The sequence below is a fragment of the Boleophthalmus pectinirostris genome, unplaced genomic scaffold (genome assembly GCF_026225935.1).
Source record: "Boleophthalmus pectinirostris isolate CB_2022bp ecotype Guang Dong unplaced genomic scaffold, ASM2622593v1 HiC_scaffold_14, whole genome shotgun sequence".
Taxonomy (NCBI): Eukaryota; Metazoa; Chordata; class Actinopteri; order Gobiiformes; family Gobiidae; genus Boleophthalmus; species Boleophthalmus pectinirostris.
In genome coordinates this window covers 14,932,828-14,959,861 of record NW_026571047.1, presented here as the reverse complement: position 1 = coordinate 14,959,861, position 27,034 = coordinate 14,932,828, and the positions used below count along the sequence as shown (strand labels likewise).

The window sequence follows — 27,034 nt, the reverse complement described above, 5'->3', positions numbered from 1 at the left end:
AGTGGGACCTTCTTCACCACAACAGTCCAATACAGAGACTCAATCACTGCACCAATCCGCCTGTCCATCTCAAACTCTATCCTTCCCGCAGTCGTGAACAAAACCCAGAGATACTTGAACTCCTTCATTTGAGGCAGGGACTCTCCACCCACTTGGAGAGGGCAAGCCACCTTTTTCCGGTCGAGAACCATGGCCTTGGATTTAGAGGAGCTGATTTTCATCCCAGCTGCTTCACACTCGAGTGCAAACCGCCCCAGGATGTTGCACACATGTGCGCATGCCAATAATATTTCATTCAGATGAGAGCAGCGATGATAAATATTGTTATGCCTTTTTTTTTTTTTAACTGTAGTAAAAGAAATGATAAGTTTAGCATTTTGGATATTTCATAGGAATGTACAGTGCACGCTCAAGATCTGGAGGTCAGTCTAGAGGTCAAATTCTTCTATGGGGATAATAAAATCTGTAAATACAAAATGTAAAATAAGACTGGTTTTAAATTTGTGTAATCATTCATTATATAATCATTGTCAGCCTACATGTTGGATCATTATTTCTTGCTGCGTATAATTTCTTTCATTAGAAACGACTGATATGAACCCAGAAATGTAATTTGCTCACAGTTATTTCTCATGCCATTTATAATTTGTTTAGGGAAGTTGGCAGAATGGTTGAAGAGCCATGTTTTGATAATCTCAACATGTAAAAAACAAACTAACCGGGCTTACCAAGTGTGTTTTCTGAAATGGAAAATCAAGCAACAGCTATGCTTAGTGTTCAGAGAAAACATGATACACAGCTGGTTTCCACTTGGATGGAGGTTGAAGTACATTACATTAGATTTAGCTGCCGAGTCCCTTAAAAACATCCGCTCAGCTCCAAATCAGAATTACAGGAAATTTCTCAGAAGAGCTCATGGCAGGGAGAGTGAGTCAACTTTTACCGTTACCATAGTGCATATATCCATATATCCATGGGTTACAGAAAGAAGAAAAATTAAGACTGTTGCTATAGCATTTAACAGTTTTTTTTTAATTATTTTGATTGAGAAAAATTATGCATGTAACAGTGGCAACTAGTGAACAGCAGTTAGTCAATCTGATATAGAAAAATTAAGGTATTTTCTTGCTATTACTACATCTGGGTCTGTAGGCTTACTGCCACCAACACACAATTTCCATGTCACTGTGTAGACATGTGACTGGTACTTAGACAACTTTTAAAGCTACAGTTGGACCTTTATGTGTGCAGAAATGAATGCTTTGTGGTCTTTTTTAGCATTTAAATTCAATGAAACATGTCGTTAAAATGCTAAAATCAAGAATGGAATTATTTTCAATAGATTAATACATTTTCCTGATACCTAACCATTTTCTTTCTAAAATTTTAAGCAACTTAAAGGTGCATTGTGTAAGTTTACTAGTGGAGGGTCTGTCAAATGGTTTTCTCCATGGAGATGTTATTACTTAGTCTGGAATATTTCACAGTGTGATATTAAGCTCTTCTGTCTTTATGGAGACTAAACCAAACCAAGTTACAGGTCAGAACTCGAGTGGCAGCCTGACTTACAGTCAGAATGCCTGTTTTTCAAGGTATTTTTGTGCTATAAAACCACCTGTAATTGAATAAATATAAGGTAGCGTTGTTTAATGTCATACTGTGGAACATTACAGGCAGAACAAAGACATATCCATAGAAACAAACAGGTGATGGACCCACAACCAAAAAATTCCTTAGTGCACCTTTACGTAAGATTAGGTCTTGTGTCCATACCATCAAATTGATCAGCTCAATTTTAACTACAAAATAAAACTGTGATAACCTTTGTTGCAGCTTTATAAATATGTAATAAAGTCATGTTAGTTGAAAATGCCAGTGAAAAGTCTAATAGCTTACCCTGGCCAGTGTGAGAAATGCTTTAAAAGCTGCATAAATACAGAGAGAGTGGAAATATGTTATTGCTATAACAACCATGTTCCCAGTGATGTTCTGTTTGCACACTAAAACACTTAGAGCCAACAAACATGACAGCTGTGGCCTCCAGTATGCATTTATGAAGACACTGCTGTAAATTCTGCCACTGCTCCAAGTAACAGTAACTGTCACATATACTGGTGTCAATGAAACGAGTGGAATTTACAAGTCCACTGTAACAGAGAGGCTTACTCCAGAGATGCAGGGAAACATGTCTTTTTTTCTATTAGTTGAGATTGTGGTAGATTAAATAGGCCTTTATGTATTTAAAGGTGAACTATGGAAATATGGAATTTTTCTGGAGGGCGGGGCAAGCCACTACCTGCTTGTCCCTGTGGAGATGTTTGTGTTTTGCATAGAATGATGTTTTGTATGGCATAATTTTTCTTGCATATATTCAACTGGTATTATGGTTATTAAATAATATATTGAAACAGTTTCATTCTCCATAGATCTGAGCTGTAACTTGGTCTGGTTACAGCTCAGAGCTCAGATCACCTGCTCGTCTCCATGGAGATAGATATGTTTCATGTCATACTGTGATACATTCTCTCTGGCAACAAGCAGGTAGTGGACCCTTCACCAAAAAAAAAGCTGCTTTACAGTGCTCATTTTCTATTAGATTTGTATTTATATGTATATATACAAATGAAACATCCTCAGTTTTTCCATGTTTTAAATTGTTTTTAAATGTATTTATTATTGAGGCCATTTGGTTGCATTTTCTATTTGCCAGGGCGGTGAGCAAAAAGGCAGCTGAAATGTTTTACGCATAGTAGTACTGTGTAACATTAAGTCATAGAAATGCCTAGTAGCAGAGTTAGTGGCACTCTAAGTGAGCCATTCTAACCATTACGTTAACCCAAGTGTGAGCGTCGAGTACCTGCCTCCCTCCTGTTTCTCTGTGTAATGAGGTGTTCTGAGTGGACTCCAGGTCTGCACTCATTTGCATGGCAGCTGTAAGTAATTGGGCTCAGTACTTCACATGGTTCTTGATTGTACTGCATGCAGTTCTAGTAGATTATTGCCAAAAGCATGACCCATATGTCCACTACTGTTCCAGAAAATTGAGAAATTTGACAGTTAATGTAAGAAGCCAGGGTGACGCAGAACATTGTGTAATTATGATGTCAGTTTCTAAGCCAGCTCTTATTTAAACCAGGGATGTGATCTCTCATCCTCTGAAAAAGGGCAAGATTTCATACATTAGCATGCATATGGGGGGCAGAAATAAGTGCTGGCATTACCTTGGCTCACCCTGCATATGGTGTGTGGGAACAAGGCCAGACTGCATACACAAATGGGGAAGGGGGAGGATTGGAGTAGGTGGCAAAAGCTCAAAGTACAGTGTGCCCACTAGTCTGAAGGTTGACGGTTAGATTCCAGCTCGTAACAGTGCATAATGCCATCGTGTCCTTGGGTAAGGCAGCTGCTTTGACGCCGCTGTCTGTGTAACCTGTGTCAATGTATATGGGGATAACAGATGGATATATGCAATCCAGTCTGTTTACATGCTAATGTTCATTAACATGCACTGTCCAAATAAACAAAACATATTTAAAGAGGACATATTGTCCTCTTTTGGGTTATTTAATAGTCAGATTGTTGAGAAAAAGCAAAGTGGCATTTTTAACCTAACATATGTGATCCGGAATTGGATTTTTATTTATTTTTTTCCAGTAATCACAAATGAAATAAAAACACCAGGATCAAATAGAACGGATTAATACGAAAATGTTAAGACCAAAATCATCGATGGAGTCGGAAGTGCACCCATGCTCTCTTTGGTGACTGTATATATAAATGGACACAGCTAGCCTGCTATCCGCTGCATTCCAAACGCAGGAAGTGAGCATGAGTGTACTTCCACCTCCTTTGACAATTTTTTTCTTAACATTTTTGTATAATCCGTTCTACATAATCCTGGTGGTCATTTGCATATACTGAAGTAAAAAAAAAAAAAAATCAAACTCTGGATCATAGATGTTGGGTTAAAAATGCCACTCTACAATCTGACTATTAAATACCCCAAAAGAGCACAACATGTCCTCCTTAAATATGGTTATTATTTGTAAAACTAATCATGTCTACATTTCTGTGAGGTCTGAGGAACAGAAAAACATAAAATAAAGAGTTTTGTTAAAACAATTTGTAAATTACATCCCTCTTGATACAACCATTTCTATTATTTGCAATGGAACATCATCCCATAGAGAAGGCTGCCTTTGTAATTATAAAATGTGTTTATTTAAAATGTAAGATATAAATTAGTATTTTGTTTTTCCGTAGTATTTTGATCTTTTGGTCTTTTGTCAGAGCTCCCCATATTAAACTCCTATTTGTGTCAGTGAAGAGTGTAATAGTCTGTTACGCTCTGGCTCAGACAAAACATAAGACTTCTTTGTAATGAGGGCAGCTAATCAAATGTAAACCCTTCATTTTGATCACAAGAGCTCTCCAAATCACTCGTTGCATTCATTTTTATTCCCATTTCCATCCAATTAGACTAAGCAAAAAAGATTTCCGAGATGTCTACAGATAGGGTCACCAACTGCAGATGTCGTGAAAGAACCAATGTCAAAAGGCAATTTCAAATCGCATAAAAAAAATATAATTAACATATAAAAGGAGATACTGAAAAACAGAAGAGTGTCTGAGTGACCTGAACTCATTTCATACTTGACCTTAAAAATAAAAGTAGAGCCAGAGTGCATTAGAAATTGATTCCGAGATAGCCAGTAAATGCTTTCATGTTTATCAAGCTTAACCTGCATTCAGCAAAGACTAAAAGAGAAGAGTATCAAGGATTTTCAGAGGTAAAACAAATATATAGGCCAGTAAGGCAAGAGCAGAATGTTAAACCTTGGGACTAAAATGTATTTAAATAGATAGATAATAATATAACACAAAAAACGAATTGTTGACAACTTTCTTCAATAGAATTTGAAAAGAAAAAAACATATATTGAAGGCAAGAGAACTCAATGACGGAAACCGTAGCAACTTAACAATAAGACTGCGTTGCGAATCATCTATGGCTCTATTGTATTTAGTGCTGTGTCCTTTCCTATTGAATACTACTACAATACTGTATACTATTATAGCTTTAAATTGTGTTATGGCCCAGTTTCATTTACTGAATAACAAGAAAACTTACATCTGGACAAAAAGATCATCTGTTCTTGAACCGTTTAGCAATAACATGACACACTTTTATTTTCTTAATGATTCTTTTAAAATCTTTGTGTAAATGAGCAATGTAACTACTCAGTACTGTTTCCTGGTGTAGGGAGACTGTGCAAAAGCATAAGGCTCAATCAATCACAATTACAGTTAATACAGGATATTGTAATGCATTTAATAAGCATATGTTAATGACTTTTAGGGTTTTTAGAGGAAAATTAAGAGTCAGATAAGTGAAACACAACTATTAAAAAGAACACTGCAGTCAGGTTCACAACATTAAAGGGCTCATATTTTTTTAAACACCATATCCTTTCACTAGAGTAATTTGGACAATTTCCGCTCTGGAATTGCCAATCCCTACTAACAAAGGCAAAAGGTAGCTGTTAACTTGAAAACTACAGCTTTGTGACATCACAAGGTGGAACTGAGCATTTTTGAGATTTGGAGATGTAGATACACTAATAAAAGGGTTACTCAAACATGTGTGAATGAAACAAAACACAACTCCAGGTATGTTTCTGAGGACGTAGCGACATTATAACATGACTTAAAGCTCACAAGAAGCATTTTTGCATAATGTAGGACCTTTAATGATGAAAAAAAACTTTTATCTTTGCAAAATAGGAGCCCCCAAAGGGATTTTTGCACAGCCCTACAAAGCTAAAAAAGGCTCCACAACTATTACCACCTTCAGTTCTCATTTAAATCACAATGAATTGCACATAACTTCCACATAGTTAGACTAAAGTGGATTTTATGCTACATTCCATGAACAATTTGCAGACTGTTTGAACCAAAATTGTGAAAAATGTTTTTGGTTTTTTTTAATTGTTTCAGTCACTGTATAATGTATTCTGCATGTGCTTTTAGGCCCCATTTTCTATTCACGCGTTGATCATTAAAAACCTATTGCCTTCTCCCCAGGTGCCCCTCAGTGCTCTTTTTAAACTAAAGGTGACTGCAAGGTTGTCTCCCCTACTTTTGTCTTGTGTTATTTACTGACAACATTGTATCAGACGGACTCACAACGCCTCTGTAATTTGACCCATTACAGATGTCTGCGCAGAAAATTGACTTGCATATTGGAAATGTACTTGAGACACCTCGCTGTTTCCTATCTGAAGACACAAAAACACTCGTAATGCAACTTATATCCACTGCCCAAGAAAAAAATACCGTAATAACTGTAATAAAGCCTCAAAGAGCGTGCAATTGGAGTTCATTACGCCTTATCTCGTCTTGACACAAAACAGACAAAAAATCCCGAAATGGAACTGATCAAACCGGCGAGCTTGGCAGGATCTGGAAGTTCGTTAATCAAATTTTGTAATGAGCATTTCTGTTTAACGAGATTATTACAGTGGTTGGATAATAGCTTGGTTGTTTTGTGTTGGGAAAAAAAATCTACTCTAGTGTCACAATGTCATCTGGTAGCGTATTTAATCAGGTCTTTCTTTTCCATAATAAGTTTTCTTTCTCCTTGAGACATACACAAGCCATGGGAATATCTATTAGGTTCTTAATTAATTGCAAGCTCACGGTTCGGAGGCACATCTCAATCTTGGGGCCTTTTTCTGCTAGCTACAGCGGGTGGGAGAATGCGCCGGCCGTAGCTGTGAAGGGTGAAGAGCAATAATTTAATCATTAGAGCGAGGAGAGGTTTTGGATGTAAGGCAGTGGAGCGGACAAGGGCGTGGAAAACAGAAAGAGAGAGAGAGGGGTACTTGAAGGAAGGTAAGAGTGAAGGTGTTATTGCGCAGAAAGTAGGTCAATGTAAAGGCCTTACGTAGGCAGTCAGTGTAAGTACGAAGAGCTGATTAGAGTGGACGTCATATGGAGTCCATTTTGAAAGTTATGCATGGTCCAAAATGGTTAAGCAAGTGGACTATATAGGTACTGACCGGTAATCATAGGCTGTATATATAATTGGACATAGCTAACCTTCAAGTCACACAAGGAGGAGAGGTGCAGAAGGTGAAGCAGAAGAATCCATGCGGGGGAGGTCTAAAAAGAGATACAGGGTCACAGTGGTAAACAAATTGAATAATTAATGGACAAAAATGACAAGACTGGAAATGCCACGTCTCTACGGCAAAAATAATTCAGCGTTTTTATCTTGTGGCACCATGACGACACCAAACGTACACTTTAAACAACCATGATCTTTTCACGGTCAGGGGTTTAATATGTCAACGAGCCACATAGTATTTTGTTGTGCACAGCAGTAGCAAGCTAAGATGGTGCTAAGAAATGTAATAAAGCAACACAAGCCTTGTTAAGAAGACCCACAGCATCTTTAATTTATTCAACAAAAGTGATGTTCGCATATAGATGTTGCACCATTTTCTAGCACTATATTTGTCATTTAACAACTTCGCATTAAAGCTGTTATTTATTACACTTTTTTACATTCTAAATCTGTATCACATTACTAAACTGTGAATATGTATTTTCAAATTTTTTCATTTATAAAATCTTAAAATGTCACTTTTAGTCATCTTTGTTAACAAAAATACCACACCACCTTCAGAAAAAAAATGATTTCATCTGATGTGGGTCGCTCAGGTTGGGTTTGGTTATTTACATTGGAGACCACTGAGAAAACCAGGTCCCAGAGATGAGCAGCTGTGGCTCTAGTGCAAACCTTCACCCACCTCTCCTATGAATGCAGTGTGTCAATGCGTGCTTCCATCGGTATACCCCAGGGCAACTGTGGCCATTACAATAGTAGCTTACCAACACCGAGTATGGAGTGAAAGAATAATGCAAAAAAATGTAGAGTGTCTGGAAAAGGAGTATGTAAAACTATATAAGATTACTATTATAGGACTGGGAGATTTAGCCTAAAATAAAATTGTAGATTTTTTTTTTCCTCTCGACAAAAAATGTTTAGCAAACTACCAAAAATTGTCCAAACTAAAAAGATGTATTAAATATGTTATAAATGAGATAAAACCAAGCATTGCATAAAACATGCAGCTCCAACATTTAATTTGACATCACTGATTTCAAAGCATCAGTGCTGCAGGGCCCTGTACTAAACATTGGTCCCTGTGACTACGAGAATGTGGGGAAAATAAAAATAGTTTTGAAATTCAAATTTGATAAATGGATTTTTTTGTTCAGCCCTAGGTTGTTGTTGTTGTTGTTATAAAGATGTTCAATAAACAAGTCTTCATACGTTGTTCTCCCTGTCATATCCATGTATTAGAGTATGTTAATGATTTTGTACCATTCTGGGACATGAGTGAGAGAATTATAAAGTCCAGATTTAGACTATGTTTTAGCATTGTAAGATAATGGTCAACAAAAAAATAAATTGACTTGCAGCAGTGATGCATATTAGCTGCTAGAAACCCCTGCTGTAATCTCACTGTCCTTTCACGTCTTGGGTTCCGTTCATCTTGCATGCTTTCTCCCCCTGGCAATTCCAAATTCTAACTCATTTTGACGAGCATGAAACAATATAACCTCGAGTAAAACCTGCTGTGTAACCCGTGTTTGCACAATTCCGGCTTGATCTGCTTTGAAGGGAGCAAGACTAATGACTTAAACATCATGACCGAGTAAGGAAGGCAAAAATATGAACTTTTGCTTTTTTCCCATGGTCCAATGGGATAGCAGTATATCTCCCAGGCACGTGACTCGGCTCACAGTGATAAGAAGAGGCCACAGTGCTTAGTGATGCAGGGGAGCGTGTAGTTTGGGGGATGGAGGGTTGGGGGGTAGGTGAGGATGACAATCCGGAACAGGTGGGTGATAGATGGTCCAAGATGCAGAGAAAGCAGGCATGATCTGGCAACGCATGCCGACAACAGAGCAGCTTCAGAGGTAATTGCGCGTTTGGTTGAAAGTGATGTTTTAATCACAGCAATAGCAGATGTAGAGGAGCTTTTTTTAGTTGGATAATGGTGCATATTGAGAGGGTTGTGTCTAGAACCACTCACTTAGTATAACTTATATTTTCTATTGTTATTCATGTGCAGTGTTGGGAAGTAACCGAATACATATTCTAATTTTGAGTAACAAAACTGTTAGTTTATCATTTGGTGTATTCAGAATACAGTTAGTTTTTTTAAATGAAAAGAATACATTGCAGTACTTGATCTTACAATTTAGGTGTCAGCTATTAATGAGAAAAACAGAGAAAAACACTGCTTTTGTGGTGAGTGCATGTGTGATATTTCCTTCTCCAGTGTGATGAGTGATAGGAAATGCATAACAAGAGATAAAGAGATGAAACAAACCTTTTTAATCCTATATTGCATTTGCACACTGTAATCTAAATGCAACTTGAGGTAAAAGTATTCTAAGTATTCAGAATACAGTCCTCTGATTGGATTACTTAATACATTTTAATGCAGCAACAAAATATGTTTTCAAAATATTCTTTCCATTACTGTTCAATATGTTGTTACTACTGTTACTACTGTTATTTGTTGATTTATTTTTTATTTTTTTTGGATTGTTTTGGTAAAAACAAACAAAACAAAACAAAAACAAAAAAAACATTTGAACTACTGTGTGCAAATATTTCTCTTGTGGATTAATACAGTAACCTTGACATTCTGAGGTTGCAAGATAGGGATAAAAACAAAACTGTCTCACGGGAATAGCAATAAATTACATTAGTCTAATACAGCGGTTTCCAGAGTGGAGTACAGGGCCCCCTGGGCAGCCTCAGAAGCATTGCAGGGGGGCCCCCAAAGGTTGTTCACAAAACAAGTATAAAAAGAAAATTAAGTTTGAAAGCAACCTTACATCATATATTAATTTAAACGTATTGCTTAATATTAGTATTAAGCATACAGGCATAATTATATATTGTTTAACATGTAAATCTAAGGAAAAAAACACACAACATATTTGGTGCTCCAGAGTGATCTTTGCATTGATAGGGGAAGCATGGCACAGAATACTTTGAGAATGGCTGGTCTGATATATTTGGGCAATTATAATCTCACAGTGCCTGCATATAACAGGCTGGTACATTTTTACTATTGTTTATGTGTTTATTATAAGGGCTCATAACATTTCTAATTCAACTGAAAATGGTTAAAGGTCCTATATTATACAAAATGTACTTGTGAGCTTTAAGACATGTTACAGTGTTGTTACCTTATCAAAACATACCTGGAGTTGTGTTTTCTTTCATTCACACATGTTGTTACTCTGTCTACTTCTCCAAAGCTCAAAATGCTCTGTTCTACCTTGTGATGTCAGATGTAGTTTTCAAGTTAACAGCTACCTTTTGCCTATAGTTCAGTAGAGATTGGCAAGTCTAGGGATGAAATTATCCAAATGATTCTGAAGGTGTGTGGAGTGTAAAAACACAGTATAACCCCATGACATCACAAGGTGGAATAGAGTGTTTTCAGTTTGAGAGAAGAACTCCTAGACATGCAGGATTTGTGTGTCAGTGAAACAAAACACAACTCCATGTATATGCATTTTACTACATCCACTGTGGTGACACTGCATCAATTCCTATTAAACACAATTAAAAAAGATTGTACAAGGAAGCCACTTTTATTGATGTAATAGAATCTGCTCCTGGGGCGACTGTTCTGATGGAAGTGAAGGCAGCCACGATTTAAAAGTTCCTCACAAATGTTTCAGTTGAGTGGATTTGGAGCTGAGAGCAGAGCCGGAGAGGAGCCGTGACTCATCCATCTGTGAGTATTTACCTGTGTTTGTCTCTCAGATCAAACCCAGCATCAGTATAATGACACTCATGCGCCACTGGTGGAATGAGAAACAATTTGACTTCCCACAAAGAGTCAAGTTCTATCAAAAATGAATTAGTGCAAAAGGTATTTAGAGATTCATATTGTAGTTGTGATTAGTTACATTTTAATTGTGTAAATAATTAAAAAATATGCAGTTTAGAAGGAATGAACAGTTACTAGGTCCATATCTCGTAATAATGGGGGGCGGAGGGTAAGCTGTCTTGTCCAAGGACACAATGTTGGAGCTGGGATTGAACCTCGGACATTCAAGTTGGTAGAATAATTGATATAACAATTGAGCAAGAGCCATCCCGATATTTCTCCTGACTGTAGATGGTACAGCAACTTCTGCTTACTACAACTGAATACTGAAGGTTCAAACTATTTCTAAGGGTCATAATATTAATAACCTAATTATGCTCATAACGTCCATAATCAAAACGAACAAATGTAAAATAAAATGTAACCTTATACTCACCATCTCTGCAGTTCACTTAGGTTCTTATTATGCACAGCCTGTGTGTGGATCCATGTTTACTCCTTCGGTTCAAGATAATTAGCTCACATTGTCCTATAAAATAAACAGGGAAAACACAGTCAGCAGCCTAGCACTGCTCCATGTTCATCTGAAAGACATTCTCTTGTGAATTCTGAACGTATCTATTCAGCGTATGCAAATGTACAATCACAGTTGTTATCACTGACCAAAAATACCTTGAAAAACATGCATTCTTGCTCCATAAATTTGATCTGTAACTTGGCCTAGTGGCATCATCTGCTTGTTTCTATGGAGATAGATAAGTTTAATGTCATTCGGTGTAACATTAGAGGCAAAGCCATACCATCTCCATGAAGACAAGCAGTTGGAGAGCACTCCACCAGAGAAATTACATGCTAGGGCTATACCTAAACTTAGGCTGAAAACCAATACATTAAGCAAAAACATAAATAAAAACAAGAATTCCTACCTTGGTAATATGATAATGTGATTTGTATGAAAAAAAAATTTAAATTAAAAAGAAGAAGAAGAAGAAGAAGAAGAAGGCAGAAGACTCAATTTACAACTTAGACTTGACTAGAATAACCAGTCGGGCTTGGGCGTGGTCTCCAGTGATAGTTTCATCTTTAAAAAAGGGCACCCTGGTGATTATTCACCATTCAATTCAATCTCAAATCACCATGCAAAAGGCAGGCTATTTCTGACATAATATTCAAACTAAATACATAGCAAGGCTTTAAGTAATCAGTTTAATTTAAAAAAATAAATTTTAAAAATGGCGTAAAATCACGTGAAAATATTTTGCCTCTCTGGACCACAGACCTGTGGTATATTAGTATATTAGTGGATGAGTATATTAGTATATTAGTGTATTAGTGGATGAGTGTATTAGTATATTAGAAAGTATATATACAGTCTATAGACAGTATATTAGTATAGTATATTATTAGTATATTTGTATACAGGGATTGTATGCGCCAGACTTTACCGCCCGAGTCTTGAAAACGGGCGCACCCCTCCGGACGTGACGTCAGCGCGCTGCAATTCAAACTTCAGGAAACGAAAGCGTCCGAAACAAACCGTCCTGTTGTCATCGTCAGTGAGCGTATTTCATCTATCCATCTACAGCCCATTTTCTATGTAAGTCTTGCATTTTCTAACAATATTTAGCAGTTACCGATTACACAGTTTGTCCCCCATTGCGTAAAATAGTGCGTTACGTTATGATAAACCAAGGATCCTTTGAAAACATCATGAACACACATGAACTAAGAGTGATTTCAGAAGTGCCCTTGTTTCAAATTGTTAATAGATGAATAAAGTACGTATGATAGTTCAAACATAGTCAGGTTTCCAAATGTTCTTTTAGTTTATTAGCTTATCTTCCTTGTTCAGAGTTCAATCTATGGAGTGTTTATGCTGTGTTGTTCAACTCGGGACCACAATCTAATACTATCATGGCCAATAGATTTTTGTACATTTGTGAGCAATAGATGTACAGGTCATCCAGTAGTTTTTTTTTTTTTTTCTAAATGTGTGCAAATACAGCTGTCATTTTTGTGCTTTTTCTAGGCAGTGACTCATTCAGTACAAGCCATGACATCTAAAGGTGCCAAAGAGACCATTGTGTCCAAGTTGGGCTTCAAATCAAGCAGTTCTTCCTCCAAAGTTGAGGCAGAGTTGGATCGTGTGAAAAAGGAAAATGCTCATCTCAAAAAAAAGATTGAAGACCTCGCCAAACGACACATCCGACCACCTGACTCTGATAAAAGCAAGTTGCTCGAGGTACAGGAAAGCCCCTCTCTTCCTGTCTCCTGTTCAAATGCAAGATTTTAATTTTTCTGTTTTGTGTTTGCAACCTTAGAGGATCCTTTCTCTGGAGACACTACGGGAGAGAAATAACCAGCAGTTGTTGGTCAAAGAGCAGGAACTTGAAACTTTGAGACAGCAGCTGACAGCTCGAGGAGGAGAGGTATGTGCACAGTAGTGACAGGAGAAATGCATCCATAATAAAAAGCAATAGGACTGGTGCGATAGGTCCACACTGAAGGCTTTTGTAAACATTATATTTTTTCAAAAATAGGTGACAGTTGCCAGTGATTAAGATGTATGTCTATGCTTTTCTGTTGTGAAATTTTGTCTCTCTTTGCCGTGGTATTGACGCATGATGCTGCATGTATGTATGGATGGCAGCAGACAACTGTCAAAGAAGAAACAAATCACGCTGGCTTTTCACCGAGCTGCCACAGTAACAGTTGGTGGGAAATGACTTCTATCTCGCCTTTGACAGCAGCTCAGCCGAAAAGAAGTTTAGCCACAAACATGGCCCCAGCACTGTGCACTTCAATTTTATTGTTGAACTTTTACCTTTTGGGTTTCAAATGTATTTATGGCTTCTTTACTTGACATCTGAAAGTAAAAAAAAAACAAAAGTGCATCAACACAAAGTTGATAAATAATTTTTATTTGTGTAAAAAAATATTAGTGAGCTGTTTGAGACATTTTTTAATATTTAAACTGTGAAGTCATATAGTTAATAATAATAATAATAATAATAGTTTGCACATTAAAACCTACATGCTTTTTAGATTACATAGATAATAATACTTAAATGTATTTATTTTTATGTGCAAACTATTATTAAAATCTCATTTGAAATACACTTACACAATGCATTTATTTGTGCACATTTATACAAATGTCCTGGCTTTTATTTGTGGATCAGAGAAACATTTTTTGAATTGTAGCTTGCCTATGTAATAGGAGTTCTATTGTTGCATAAATAATACTGTGGTTTGTCTCGCAATTAGCTTGAATTGCAGGAATAACATGGGAATGGCATGCTGGTAAATAGAATATGAGATGGGATATATAATCACACTTGCCTCTTCCTCATTAGTCGTCAACAGAAGTGCAAAACAAGAGCTTCTGGGTGGGTAATGTCAGCAGGCTTCCTGCTATGTAATCTGCGCATGAAGCAGCCATAATTGCAGAGAGAGGAGGAGGGGGAGGAGACAAATTTTAACAAACGTTTCCCAAATTCACTTGACACAGCTTTTCCTTGGGTCTTGTAGCTGATGATTATTTGATATTGTGTTATTTAGGTGGTGGCTTCACTGCAAGCCCAGCTGGAGCAGAGGAGGAGGGAGGCTGAGCAGAGAGATGCCTTGTTCCAGAGCGTATCACAAGAGACAGAGAACCTCAAAAACAAACTGGCCTCAGTGTCTGCGCGCTGCCAGTCCCTGGAAACACAGCTGGCAGTAAGTTGGCAAACTTTCAGACCTGTCCACAGCTCAGTTTCTGAAGAGATTATTGCATGAGACCAGTATCTGTCAATATGGTCCCACTACATTGTTAATTCATGAGGCTGAAATTACAGCAGTCCATGACCGTCATACTGGCCTGTACAAATTGTATATGCGCATGTTGTGTTGTAGGTGGATTGTGAAAATACTATATAGGGCTAATTTAATGTCATTTGTTAAAATCTATGTATCATTGTACAATTAATAAATTTGTCTTATAAGTAATCTTTTACATATTTATGTAGAAGAATCTCAATGATAAAATTTTAATATGTCACTACAATGAAACCACAATAATCACTCTCTCCACAATATAGGATTTCTCATTGCAACTAAGTTGAAAGGAAAAATATATTTACTAAGTAGATAATAAAAAGTTTTATTCAATAAGTATCAAAACGACTGAAGCTATTTATAGACCTTACTGATGGATGGCTGTTTTGACAAACTGAAACCTTTTTTTGTTGTTGTTGTTTTTTGTTGTTTTGGCTTGTCCTTCTGAGGCAAACATTGTTTCTAGCTGCAGTTTCCCAATGCAGCAGTAGATGGCACTGTGGGCTTGTCCCCTCATTTGGTCCTCTAATCATATTCCTGGTGCAGCCTAATTGTAATGTTCATGTTCTGTGGTCCAGCATTTACTCAGCTGTCTCTGCATTGACTTTGCTAAATTGTTTAATACCTCACTCTTTTCTATTCCACAATTCCCAGTTTAGGTCTAAGTGTAGCTTGCATATGTCTTCCCTTTACTTCACCTCTTCACTTTATACCCTACCTAGGAGCCTTGAAATTGAAATACAATGTTTTGGGTCTTAATGATTTGTTTTAAAAAAACAAGTAAAAGTTCATACATGATACAAGTTATTCAGGAGCATTAACATGTGAAGAGTAAATATGGCCTAATGAAGCTCTTGCACTTCAGAATACATTTGTATAAGCAAGTTTCCATAGAGACACAGGGACATTTAGTTATTGCTTAAATAATTGCTGCCTTTGAGACTTGCTAATGGTGACTATTCAAATTCAGTTTTCAAATCAATTGTGATTATTCTTTCACCGCTCTCTTGAGATGCACTGCTTCAGGCATCGTATCTATATTAACTTCATGTGGCTTCCATCATGTTGGCTTTGTCTCACACTCATTTCTCCTCTCCACAAACTGGTGTCACTGCCCTTGCATTACTAGAAATAATCCAACTAGCCCGGCGTGTCAACCTTTGCACTTTGCCATTTTAAATATGATCCTCAGACGGCTTATGTGTCCATACCTTTAAAACCATCTGGAAAAGTTGTCAAGCTCATGATATTTGTCTCGTATGGTGCTGCTTAGCTTAGCTCAGAGATGCTCATTTAGGGGCTTATAGCAGTAAAAGGCTTAGACATCCTGACCTTAGAATCACCGGGTCACATAGACAGAATTATGAGATGTTGAGCAGGCTGCAGGACTGTTGTCGAGGAACAGGATAAGACCAAGGGCAATGAAGGATACAGCATAGAAGTGGAGTAATTATGTAAATGAAGATCAGACCCATGTAATTTGGACAGAATTTCAGATTTGGGGGTTAACTAATTGTGTATATTTTTTGTTTAAATGTTTCCATATAAAAAAAATCTATTGATTTTATTAAAACTCATAATTGTTCAGTGTAGGGACAATAACTGCTATTGCACCCAGCCTTCCATTACAGATCATTTTAATTCCGATGCATTTAGTTTCACTTTGGGCTTTATGTTCATCCATGTGGTGTTTTATATATGTACTTTGCTCTTAACATTTCAGTCACATGACCTTTTACAGTTAAGAAGTCATCTTTCATCACTTAAACAATGGATAAGTAAAAAATAATGTGTTTTTTGTCTTTACTGCAGAATGGACAACAAGCACCTCCTCCAGAAGTGGCATTGGTGCAAGATCAGCTGAAAGATGTGGGTCTGAATATTGAATCATATCTTAGTATTTTGTACTGTGAAAAAGTCTGTCAACATGAAACACTTGACCTGGTTCTGATCCTCATCCCATTACACCACAAAACCTTATCTTGTGTAACCTGATAGTTTGATACTATTAGTTTATATTTTCCCTACTTGCTTAAAACTGAATGTGCTGGGCGTATTAATATAAATGGTTGTTTTTGGGGCAGGCCCTTGAGAAAAACCAGCAGTGGTTGATGTACGACCAGCAGCGAGAGGCCTATGTGCAGTCCGTGCTGGCCCACACTCGAGAGCTGGAGCAGCAGCTGGCTCAGGCCAAACAGCAACAAGCTACGCCAGAACCAGCCTCAGAGGGTAAGATGGTTCATTATTTACATAACTCTGAAGCTAACATACTGCTCTGACCACCATCCTTCTTGTTGTTGATCCAAGTAGGGATGGGCATTATTGATTAAAAATGAACATTTCAATATTTTTTGGGCTTACCCTGATTCAGATATTTAGATGATACTGTGCTAAAATGTGCCTGTGCGTGTCTTGGTTGAGATTCAAGTATAGCAAAAAAATGTAAATTTAACCACAAAAGTACAAAAAATACGTTATTTGATTGTTTGGAAGATTATGTTGCAAATTTCTTTTTTTTTTTCTTTTTTTCCAATCATCTCAACATCGTGATATTACCTTTTTTTTCCCATCCATCCATAACCCACCTTTAGCTCCACGTAAGACTGTTGTTATTTCATCAGTGAGTAAATCAGTCCATTGATGTTGACTGTTTGTAGACTGTTTATATTATAGATTAGGTAATCTGGAGTTTTTGGAGTGACTGCACAGTGCACAGTTTAATCAGACTTTCATATTTCTTTGTATACGTAGTAGTTGTTGTGTAAGATCCTAATAATTTTTAGAGCTTTGTTCCACCCCACTTTCCCTTCAAGTAGATTATTTGATGCATAGAAAATGTCTTTATTCAACCAGTATGTTTTTTTGGCATCTACAACCCTAGGTACAAGACTGTTCTCAAGAACCAGTTAAGTTTTTATGTCAGAGGTTTGCAAGTTGCGAAATCTATGTAAACAGTCTGAGTGATTTATAGCTTTACCAATCCTTCCTCAGGGTACAAACTGTTCGGGGAATGTTTCGGATCTAGGACAACAACTGAAAGAGTGTTCCGGGAATGTACATTACAAGGCAAAAACATACTGTGTTTTGAATGTGTCTATGTGTCTCTCAATAGGCCTGTCACAATAACAATTTCGAAGTGCTATATCTTGCTCAAGTAAATATGGATTATAAACAGTAATACTGAAACTAATTTATATCACTGACCCAATAACCTAAGAGCAGATTTAAACCACAAATCCAAAAATGTCCTCACAAAATATGTATAATATTGACCTATAAAAATATTGTTCCAGCTTTCATTTATTGAACTACATAATTTTACACAGAGATTATTCTGACAGGCCTATTTGGCAAGCTAAATATAATAATGTGGATTGAAAAATACATGTTCAACTTTTGAAATCCTTGGACAGCTGGTCAAGCAAAGGACGATGATCAGAAAAAGCACTTGGAGCAGATGCTGGCGGTGGCGCAGAAAGATTTAGAGACACAGAAAAATGAGCTGTCCCGGACTCAACTTGAACTGCAACTTCAGAAGGAACAGGTAAATCACATTTGTCCTGGGACCATACACTGACCAGGTTTTACATTCAGAAGGCTTACCGAGGGCTAGGTGATTTGGCAATAAAATCCCTGATCTGATCTGATCCCTGTGATGATGTGCTGTTTTGGTGACTGTCATATTGTAATTCAGTTTGTTGTGAAGTGAACTCTGAGTAGTCGATGCCTGTTCCAACTTGTTCATAATGTATATTGATGCTTTGCAGTGACATCATGCTGGGGGTGTTCTATATGGATCTCTGTTGGCATAATATTTTATCAGACAGACACTATGCATACATTACCAAACACTGAAAAAAAGTTTTAAGACAGTCTGAAAACTCAAGAAAAAATACAACCATGCGAGTCATTACGAGTGGTCATGTTTAGGTGTCTGATTTTCAACAAAACAAGTGAGTGTGTGAGAAAATATAATTTTATGTGTGAGGGACTTGTTTAGGAACACAAATCGGCTCGCCTGTCGTCGTTCCAACAAAGTCGGCTCTTTCTGGTCAGATTGTGTTAAATTAAAACTCAGAAGCTGTGTTAGACTTAATAACAGAGCAGTGCTTTCAGTTAGCTTCATACCATCAGGAAATGTTGATGACATCAGCTGCAAAATATCAATAACATCTTGAAATATGATAAAAATATGATCATGGCTCTAGTAAACCGTGATGTGATTTGATTTTGATGTGACCTTTTAGCCTTACCTTTTTTGGTCATTAAAACATTATGACCAGTATCCTAAAATGCAGTCCTCTGTACGTCAGCCATGTATTTAATTTTTACTTTACTGCTGTAACCAGCTTGTAGAGGCGAGTAATTGATCTTTTTTTCTTATTGCATTTTAATACTTTAGTCCTGTACATGACAAACATTGTTGCTTATGACCCATTCATTTATCCTTCCTTTTCACTGGTCAGATTTTCTTGCCTCCTGTTTGTTACCTGTCCCATAATCATTTATTAACAGTGCCTGTATTATGCCTGTGACAGCATTAATATTGGTTTTGTGTCACCTTGCAGAATTCAAAGGCCCAGGCTGAAGTGGAGTCTCAAAAGCTGCAGGTTTCCCGGCTCCAAAGCCAGATCGCAGCTTTGCAGAGCAGCTACGAGATCAAATGTACCGAGATGTCATCGCTTCAACGAAAGTACGAAGTCAAGAGCAGAGAGCTGGGGGAGGCCAGAGAGGAGCTGCAGGGGGAGAGGCTCAGAAATAGGTAGACAAGCTACTGTAACTTATCATTCTTACTGTTAAATAGAGTTGCAACTATTCATCTGAGTAACTGTTTTTATTTGATTCATCATTGGTCACATGGACTTAACAGACTCTAAAACACATGTCAAAAGAACTTCATAACAAAGACAGCTGCCATATTAAATCAAAATATCAATTGTCAAGAATAAACCATTTTAGATTTTTATGAATAATACACTTGCTGAATATTCTCTATCTAGAAGCCTTCAGACACCATATTTCCACCTTAATTTGGTCAAAAATGTATTTTTAAAAATCTCAGTGTACAATAGAAATTTTGTTTGACTTGTCGACTAAATGGAAAAATAATCACGAAGTAGCCGACTGCTAAAATAATCTTTAATTGCAGTGCTACCGTCAAATACATTTCAGTTGCAATTGTAAAGATTATTTTATATATTTTTTGCATTAGATATACAGTGAATGAGGAAAGAAAAGTGTCCTCCGAGATGACAGACCGAATGAGGATTGAGCTGGAGACGACGGACATGAGGCTTGAGGAAGAGAGAAAGAGATCGGCTGAGCTTCTGTTACAGGTGAAAAGTCCATTAATCATTTGTCCAATAATGAGAGCTTTCGGCCACAAACAGATGGGTTGATGGTTTGTGTCCTTGAGCAAGACCCACCTTATGAATGTATGAATGTGGTTCCTTCAAATTCAAGGCTTTATTTTGTTTATTTAGGCTACTTTGATGTAATTAGTATGCTGCTTTATTTTTAAATGTGAAGTTGTTTTCCTATGAGTGTTATTATTAAGTACCTAAATGTATATATTTTTGAGTTCCACAGGTCAACATGTTGCAGAAATCTCTCTTGAGCCAAAAAGAAGAGCAAATGAGAATTGCTACTTTGGAACAGCAGGTAATGTAACATCTCACCGCGCGCTGCTACATTATATTTCATTACATGCCATTTTAGTTTTTACATTTTCTCTCTCTTTAAGATCCAACTGTCTGCCAAAGAGTTTGAGAATGAGAAGATTGATCGGCAGAGCATGCAGCACCAGTTACAGAAGGTGCTGAAGGAGCTGCGGAAGGCTCGTGACCAGATTGCTAAACTGGAATCTGCTGTATGTTCAACTGCACACAAATCTATTTATTGGCTTGTCTCTTTATCTTTTCCCTTTAAAGGTGCATTACACAACTTTTCTGGTGAAGGGTCCGTCACTGGCTTGCTGTCTTGGAGATGTTTATTGCTTTGTTTAGAATGTTCCAAGGGAGACAACTATAGGCTATATGATAGGTCAGATCTGTGGAGATGCAGCCCTATTCACAGAGAGAATTATTGTATTTTTGATCAGTAGAAACACCTGTAATGCTGTAATACTAGATGTGTTTAATGACAAAACATCTCCATGGAGACAAGCAGGCGACAGACCCTCTACTAGAAAAGCTGCACAATGCACCTTTAAACCTGATGCCTAGTTATGTTCACTAAGGGTACCCATCTACTTTAGTATGCTTCCTTTGAGGACAAATTGTTCAATATGTCGTGTCCCCTCATTAAAGAAGACTGATTAGGTTAATCTATGTTTTTTCATTTTAACTGTCAGCACTCACTATTATGCTTTTCCCTGCAGGATAAAGCCAGCCTTACAATAGTGATGTAACAATAATCTCACTGTTAGGGTATTGTGCATCTGTATAAACCTTTATGATCATTTGGACATTATGCATGGCATCCTCCAAAACCTTTGTCAAATATACACGTATTTAAAGGTGCACTGTGCAGCTTTTCGGGTAGGGGGTGCGCCACTCGCTTGTCTTTATGGAGATATTATTATTTGGCCTATAATGTTCCACAGTATGGCATTAAACTTATGTATATCCATTAAGACAAGCAGGTGACACAATCAGGCCAAGTTACAGGGCATATCTATGTCAAGGGGACCCTACACACAATAAAAATTTGTATTTCAGGATTTTTCAGGTAAAGCCATTACATCTGCATGGAGACAGACAGGTGGTGTAGTCAAAGTTGCATCGTGCACCTTTAATACAGACTCATCTGTATCAAAAACTGAGGTTGAAATCAAGAGCAAATACAAAACTATCTTTTAGCACTGTTATATATTTAGATTTCAATTATCATGACTTTGACTGTATTTTCTGTTTCTCTTTAAAGTCTGTATAGTTATCTTTGCTTTTTAGATGCTTTTACTAATTAGCTTTTTTTTCTTCTTATTGTGAGTTTGATATTGCCACATCTGTACTTTTTTTTTTTTTTTTTATTCCCAGAAAACATGCAACGCCCGCTTCTCTGAGCCATCCTCTTATAACCGCTTTGAGTTTGAGCGCCTCACCATTGACGACCCCATAGGACCCACTTCTCCGTCTAAAGTCCCCTGCCTGCTGGACGAGAGCTTTCTGGAGTGTCCCAAATGCCACGCCCCCTACCCCACCAGCCGCCATCGCGAGCTGCTTGCTCACATTGACTACTGCATGGCCTGAAGCAGTAAAATGGGATCTGGTTCAACACTGGTAGAGATGAAACCGAAATATCCTAATTTGTGATTTGGTGTTCCTCTCTGACCCATTCAAGTTTAAACTTAGTGTATTTCTAATTATGTGATATTGGTAATTTGGTAATATCTAAATTGGATTGAAGATTTAAAATTATATTGGAAAAGCAACATAATTTTTCCATGTTTTAAAAGCTCTTGGTAAAACTTTTATCCTTATGTATTTATTTTTGGTGAAAACTGCTGTTTTTTTTTTTATTTTGTTTTTGAATCATGTTTTGGTTAATGGCTTTACATTTTTGTATCTTTATTGTTTTGTATCTATATTTGTTTACTTTTAGCTATCAAAGTGAAACATCACTCCACATTTTAATGCAAAAGTCATCACTGATCAATCATTATTTATTCAAGAAGGGAATATTACACAAACTTATATCTAAATCATGAACAAACTATATTGGACTTCTTTTGTTAGTACATTGTATTTATATTGCTTTAGTTTGTGTTACAATCTCACATGCATTGCCACCTTGACTTTTCAAGCTTGCTGCCCGCCCGCTAAAGCTGGAATGAGATTGCATTGTGTTAATTCCTCGTACTAAACTATTTAAAGGAGGGATTAGTAAAGGTCTTGGCGAAGGAGAAAGGAGGCTAAGGTACCTGTATGCAGTCTACAAGGCGAATAGAAGGCAAATGAAGTACCTTTTGTTTTTCTAAATTACATTTTTACATTGTTATATAGATTATGTTGTGTAATGTTGTAATGTTCTCCAAAAATTTATTACTGTACTGTATAAAAGGTGCAATAAAGATCCGAATGTCTCTCCAATACTGCAATTTTATTTCATTTACAAATAAAATACTTGACTGACAATTTGTTACTTAAAAATACAGATATTGGAGCAAGAAAATACTCCAGTATTTTTCATTTTTATCCAGTTAAAAAATGTAGAGTAGAAAATGCAGGTACCTGCTCTCAAATATAGTGAAGTAAAAGTAAAAAGTATACACTTTAAAACTTACTTAAGTGAAGTAAAGTACAGATACCTAAAGTGTATACTTAAGCACAGTACTTATACATACACATACTACTTTACTTCCATGTAATTGTAAAATGGATCACTGACCTCATACAACCATAGAATGAACCCAATATAGTTAGGATTTGTCAACATCTGTGAAATAGCATAAGCTTAAATGGGAAAGGGAAGGTCCAGTGACAGAAAAGCAGTAACAATAATGACACATGTCTCCAGTCTTCTATTTACAGTGGTACAAGTTCATGAAACATGAATGCTTTATTTTCTCCTCAGTGATAAAGTGTTTTAAAGTCCCTGAGGTAAAAGACAAAATTAAAGTTCCTGATAGTTTTCAGATCACTTGGCTGGTGCTGTGTCACAATAACCTGTAAAAAAAAAAAAAAGATATTAAGATTAAAGTTTATTCATACATTTTATTTTTCTCACAATTCATATTATTAGTCTCTATTGGTATATTAAAACAATGGCTGAAAGGCAGAGGTGGATGTAATTGAAAGCACCAAATGGTTTTCTTCTGTATATTAATTGTAAAAAAATAAATACAAATTTTGAGATTTTTTTCATCATATTCTACTTGTGCCAACATAAGTAACATCACTTAGGTAGTAGCCTGCACTTCCCATTTTTGAGTAGTACTGAGCTCAGCCGTTGTGTACTCATCGTTCATCATAAAAAAATACAACCTTATATTTATATTGTTGTCAAAGAGATTGTCAAACTATTTACTTTTACTTTTCTTAGCACTTGAACTTTCTGGAGTATATGTGGGAAACTTTTCTGCAGTGTTGTGGCTGGCAAAATATACTTATTCTGAATTTTAGTTATGCAGAATAATGGATTTCCTCAATAATATCAAGGACCAGGATCAGATTTCAGAAATTTTCTGTTTTTTGATATTCTTAAATGTATAATTAACATTGCACTTCTGACCCCAGTCCCATTTGAATGAAAACATCAAAATTTGACTTTTCAGTTGGGACTCACCATTATGCACTACACGCCTGTATTTTCCCAGCAGGCAGAGCTCCCTTTTCTTAAGGGTGACTATGGCCACATCTTCAGGTCTCAGACCAGTGGGGTGTCGGGAGAAAATGAAAGAATAACCATCTTTGCATGTGCCATCCTCATCTACTTGTCTGCAGCTGTAGTGCACAGCGTAGTTTTCATAGTCAGTGTCAATCACCCAGTGGTCATCATCTGAAATAAGAACAGACAGCACAGAGCTAGGAGTGTCAAACAAAATAAATGTCTGTGTAATTAAGATACTGTGTTATGATCAATAATAGTGAAATTGATGTTCATTTTAATTCACAGTCATTGTTTCCACACTGAAAGGGACATAAATAATAATACATATTTTCTCTTTGAAGTAAGTAAGTAAAGTAATTTAAAATAAGTAATACTATGTTGATTTTTTATGGATATGTAATTTTAAAATCAGCTTGTGTAGTAGTTATCTCTCCTCATGGCAGGCTATTTGCTGTTATAATCATACTATTTTAATTGCAATATAGTCAATGTAAAGCACATTCATGAGAGTAAAAAAGGGTTAGGAGGATACAGAATTATACTGCCAAAACAAGAACAAATTATTTGTTTCAGTAGTTCAGTTGTTATGCAGGTGTGGTACTTACATCCCTCCTGCAGGTTGGCAGCTGCTCCCCAGTACTTCATCTTGAACTTGGATGGGTCGTCAGTGTCATGGAAGGTGGCAATCATTCTAGCGCATGTTTCCCAGTTGCTGTGAGTGCGAGTAAGAGCATGCAATTCAAATTTAGAGATTATTTATAAGTTTGAGTCAATTAAACATTTACTTTCATACAGACAAATAAAGACAGAGATACTCACCCAAGAATGATGACTCTGCCCTCGGCTGTGGCAGTCATTTGACCATTCTCATCAATAACCATTATGGCCTTAATGTTGTCCAGTAAGAACAGGCCCTCCGGGTCCTTCTTACCCACTGCATACCACACGCCTGTGTACTAATGCAACACAAAAGGCAATTTAAGTGAAACTAACCCTCAGCCTATACACACATTGGTCACGGAAGTCATGATTACCCTGGTCCTGTCAAAGTTCTGCATGACCTGGATGTTAGCCACCTGGCAGTCCTGTGCCCAGGACACAGCCACAAGGCAGAGGGCAACCACGTACTGCAACATTCTGCAAAAAACACAAAAACAAAAGTCAATATTGGAGTTGGCCCACATATAAAGCAGCAGTTTTATCAGCTAATCTGATTTGTCAGATTAGATCATGAAGAAACACCGTCTGAATGTCTGCATTGATTACAGAGGGATTTCTAAATAATAAACCAGTGATTACTGTTAAGACTGTAATCCAAACATGCTAATGTCAATGACAAGGCAATTTCAGCATAAACTGACTATGATCAACTTGACCCTATTACATTTAAAACACATGAGAAATGAAATAACAGGGATTCACCCAAGAGCCAAGGATATGGAGAGATTCAGAACAGAAGAAACACTGAGTAATGCACTATATGTTGAAGTTTGTTAGCTGCATATGTAAACTGTAGATTCTGCCAGACTTTAGTCTAATGAGACCAAACTGAACTATGTCCAGTGGCACTGCACATCACTCTTATAACACCACTCTCTACAGTACGTTATGAGGGGGGCATATTATATACCTGTGTTCACAAACACAATCTTCACAAATTTATATTAGAGAGACATAAAATTAAACTGTTAGTATGGCCCAGTCATTTGTCCTGAATCCAACAGAACAGATGGGAAGAAGGGACTCAATGGGTCACAAAAAAACATGAGAAATACACGTGTCCAGTTTCATAACAAAGTACAAACAAACTCATTTTTCATTATTACACATATCTGTTGACATTTATGTAATAGGTTATTCATATCTAGTGAAAATATTCTTTAAAGATTTACTTACCACATTTGGCCACTGTAAGTATTCAATCATAGTAGTAGCTAAAATTAATGGTAACATTACAATAGCTATACCTAATTAGTCGTAATAAAGCATGGACAGAGACTTACAACTCATAATGAATGATTTAGGCTTGGTAAAGTACTTAATTAATATCCTAACCCCTTAAATTACGCAGTTACCACACTTGAATCATACTTAATTAACAAGTTGTTTATTATTAATTAAGTCTTTATTCAGGCTTTATTAAGACTATAAATAGCGTATTTATTATAGTGTTACCAGTTAAAGTGGGGAAAGTCAAAATGCAAAACCTACCTGGAGACCAAGTTGAGGTGGGTTGCTCTCAGAGATCAGACCTTGGTTTGAGTGAGTCTGGCTTTTATAAAGAGCGTGCACTTCTTGCGTAATAACTGGAGGAGAACCCTCTGAGCTCCCCCTTTCTCTGCAACTCCATCTTCTATTGGTCAAACTTTACATAACTCCTGCTGCTATTGATTTGTGGCAAGGTCCCCCCTTCCTCTGTCAGGGGCAAAAATATGTTTTTTTCTGTTTATAATAAAAGCACAAACATCACCTTGGAAACATCTGGACAACGTACCTACAAAAGTTAAACTATATCACATCTAGATCCCCATTTGAAAAAGCACTGATATTGCAAAAAATATGCAGAATAAAACTGGACATTGCCTGAATAGTTCCACAGAATGGCATTAAAGTTAACTTTGCATTAATTCAAGTACTAGTACTCTCTTGCTCAAAAATTACCTTGTGAAATGAAATCTTATTCTCTCTTCAGTCCATTGATGTGGCCTGTAACTTGGCATGGTGCTGTCATCTGCTTTTCCACATAGACATACAGTAGGTAGGTTTAAAGCCATACTGTGTAAAAAAGCAATATTATCTCCATAGAAACAAGCAGGGCTATATATACTGTAAGTTACTAAGTGCATGTTTAAAGAAAATTCTATTATTCTATTAGTCCACTGACCCAGAATATGAATTGAGTTTGAATTTTTCGATTCATGACAACACTAGTTACAGAACAAGCTATCCAAATACCAA

The 27,034-nt window shown here is 36.8% G+C and overlaps 2 protein-coding genes across 4 annotated transcripts; one reads left to right on the top strand and one right to left on the bottom strand.

Moving 5' to 3' along the window:
• Window positions 1-12,437: 12,437 nt before the first annotated feature.
• cep55l (centrosomal protein 55 like) lies at window positions 12,438-22,836 on the top strand. 3 transcript variants are annotated; one of them, XM_055150314.1, is made up of 14 exons: window positions 12,438-12,527; window positions 12,960-13,172; window positions 13,252-13,359; window positions 14,492-14,647; window positions 16,559-16,615; window positions 16,831-16,975; window positions 17,628-17,651; window positions 17,738-17,812; window positions 18,160-18,290; window positions 19,315-19,508; window positions 19,959-20,082; window positions 20,336-20,407; window positions 20,490-20,615; window positions 21,784-22,836. In XM_055150314.1, exons 2-14 carry the CDS (start codon window positions 12,984-12,986, stop codon window positions 21,994-21,996), a joined length of 1,614 nt encoding a protein of 537 aa, XP_055006289.1. In that variant the 5' UTR covers window positions 12,438-12,527; window positions 12,960-12,983; the 3' UTR covers window positions 21,997-22,836. The 3 variants fall into 3 exon arrangements, with proteins under 3 accessions (XP_055006289.1, XP_055006290.1, XP_020792380.1); XM_055150315.1 differs by lacking the exon at window positions 17,628-17,651; XM_020936721.2 differs by lacking the exons at window positions 17,628-17,651; window positions 17,738-17,812.
• Window positions 22,828-26,351, bottom strand: rbp4 (retinol binding protein 4, plasma). The gene is made up of 6 exons (XM_020936674.2): window positions 26,288-26,351; window positions 25,111-25,213; window positions 24,896-25,032; window positions 24,682-24,788; window positions 24,032-24,244; window positions 22,828-23,412 (listed from the first exon to the last, which is right to left on the bottom strand). The coding sequence occupies exons 2-6, from the start codon at window positions 25,210-25,212 to the stop codon at window positions 23,384-23,386; spliced, it is 588 nt and encodes a 195-aa protein (XP_020792333.1). The 5' UTR covers window position 25,213; window positions 26,288-26,351; the 3' UTR covers window positions 22,828-23,383.
• Between the last annotated feature and the right edge of the window lie 683 nt (window positions 26,352-27,034).

Coding starts and splice junctions, on each gene's coding strand:
- cep55l (XM_055150314.1), top strand. CDS start 12,984: ATGACATCTAAAGGTGCCAAAGAGACCATTGTGTCCAAGTTGGGCTTC. Junction 13,360..14,491: donor TGACAGCTCGAGGAGGAGAG/GTATGTGCACAG, acceptor TGTGTTATTTAG/GTGGTGGCTTCACTGCAAGC. Junction 16,976..17,627: donor GCCAGAACCAGCCTCAGAGG/GTAAGATGGTTC, acceptor CTACAACCCTAG/GTACAAGACTGTTCTCAAGA.
- rbp4 (XM_020936674.2), bottom strand. CDS start 25,212: ATGTTGCAGTACGTGGTTGCCCTCTGCCTTGTGGCTGTGTCCTGGGCA. Junction 24,245..24,681: donor TGCCAACCTGCAGGAGGGAT/GTAAGTACCACA, acceptor TTCTTATTTCAG/ATGATGACCACTGGGTGATT. Junction 23,413..24,031: donor CAGGCGTGTAGTGCATAATG/GTGAGTCCCAAC, acceptor TTTTTTTTACAG/GTTATTGTGACACAGCACCA.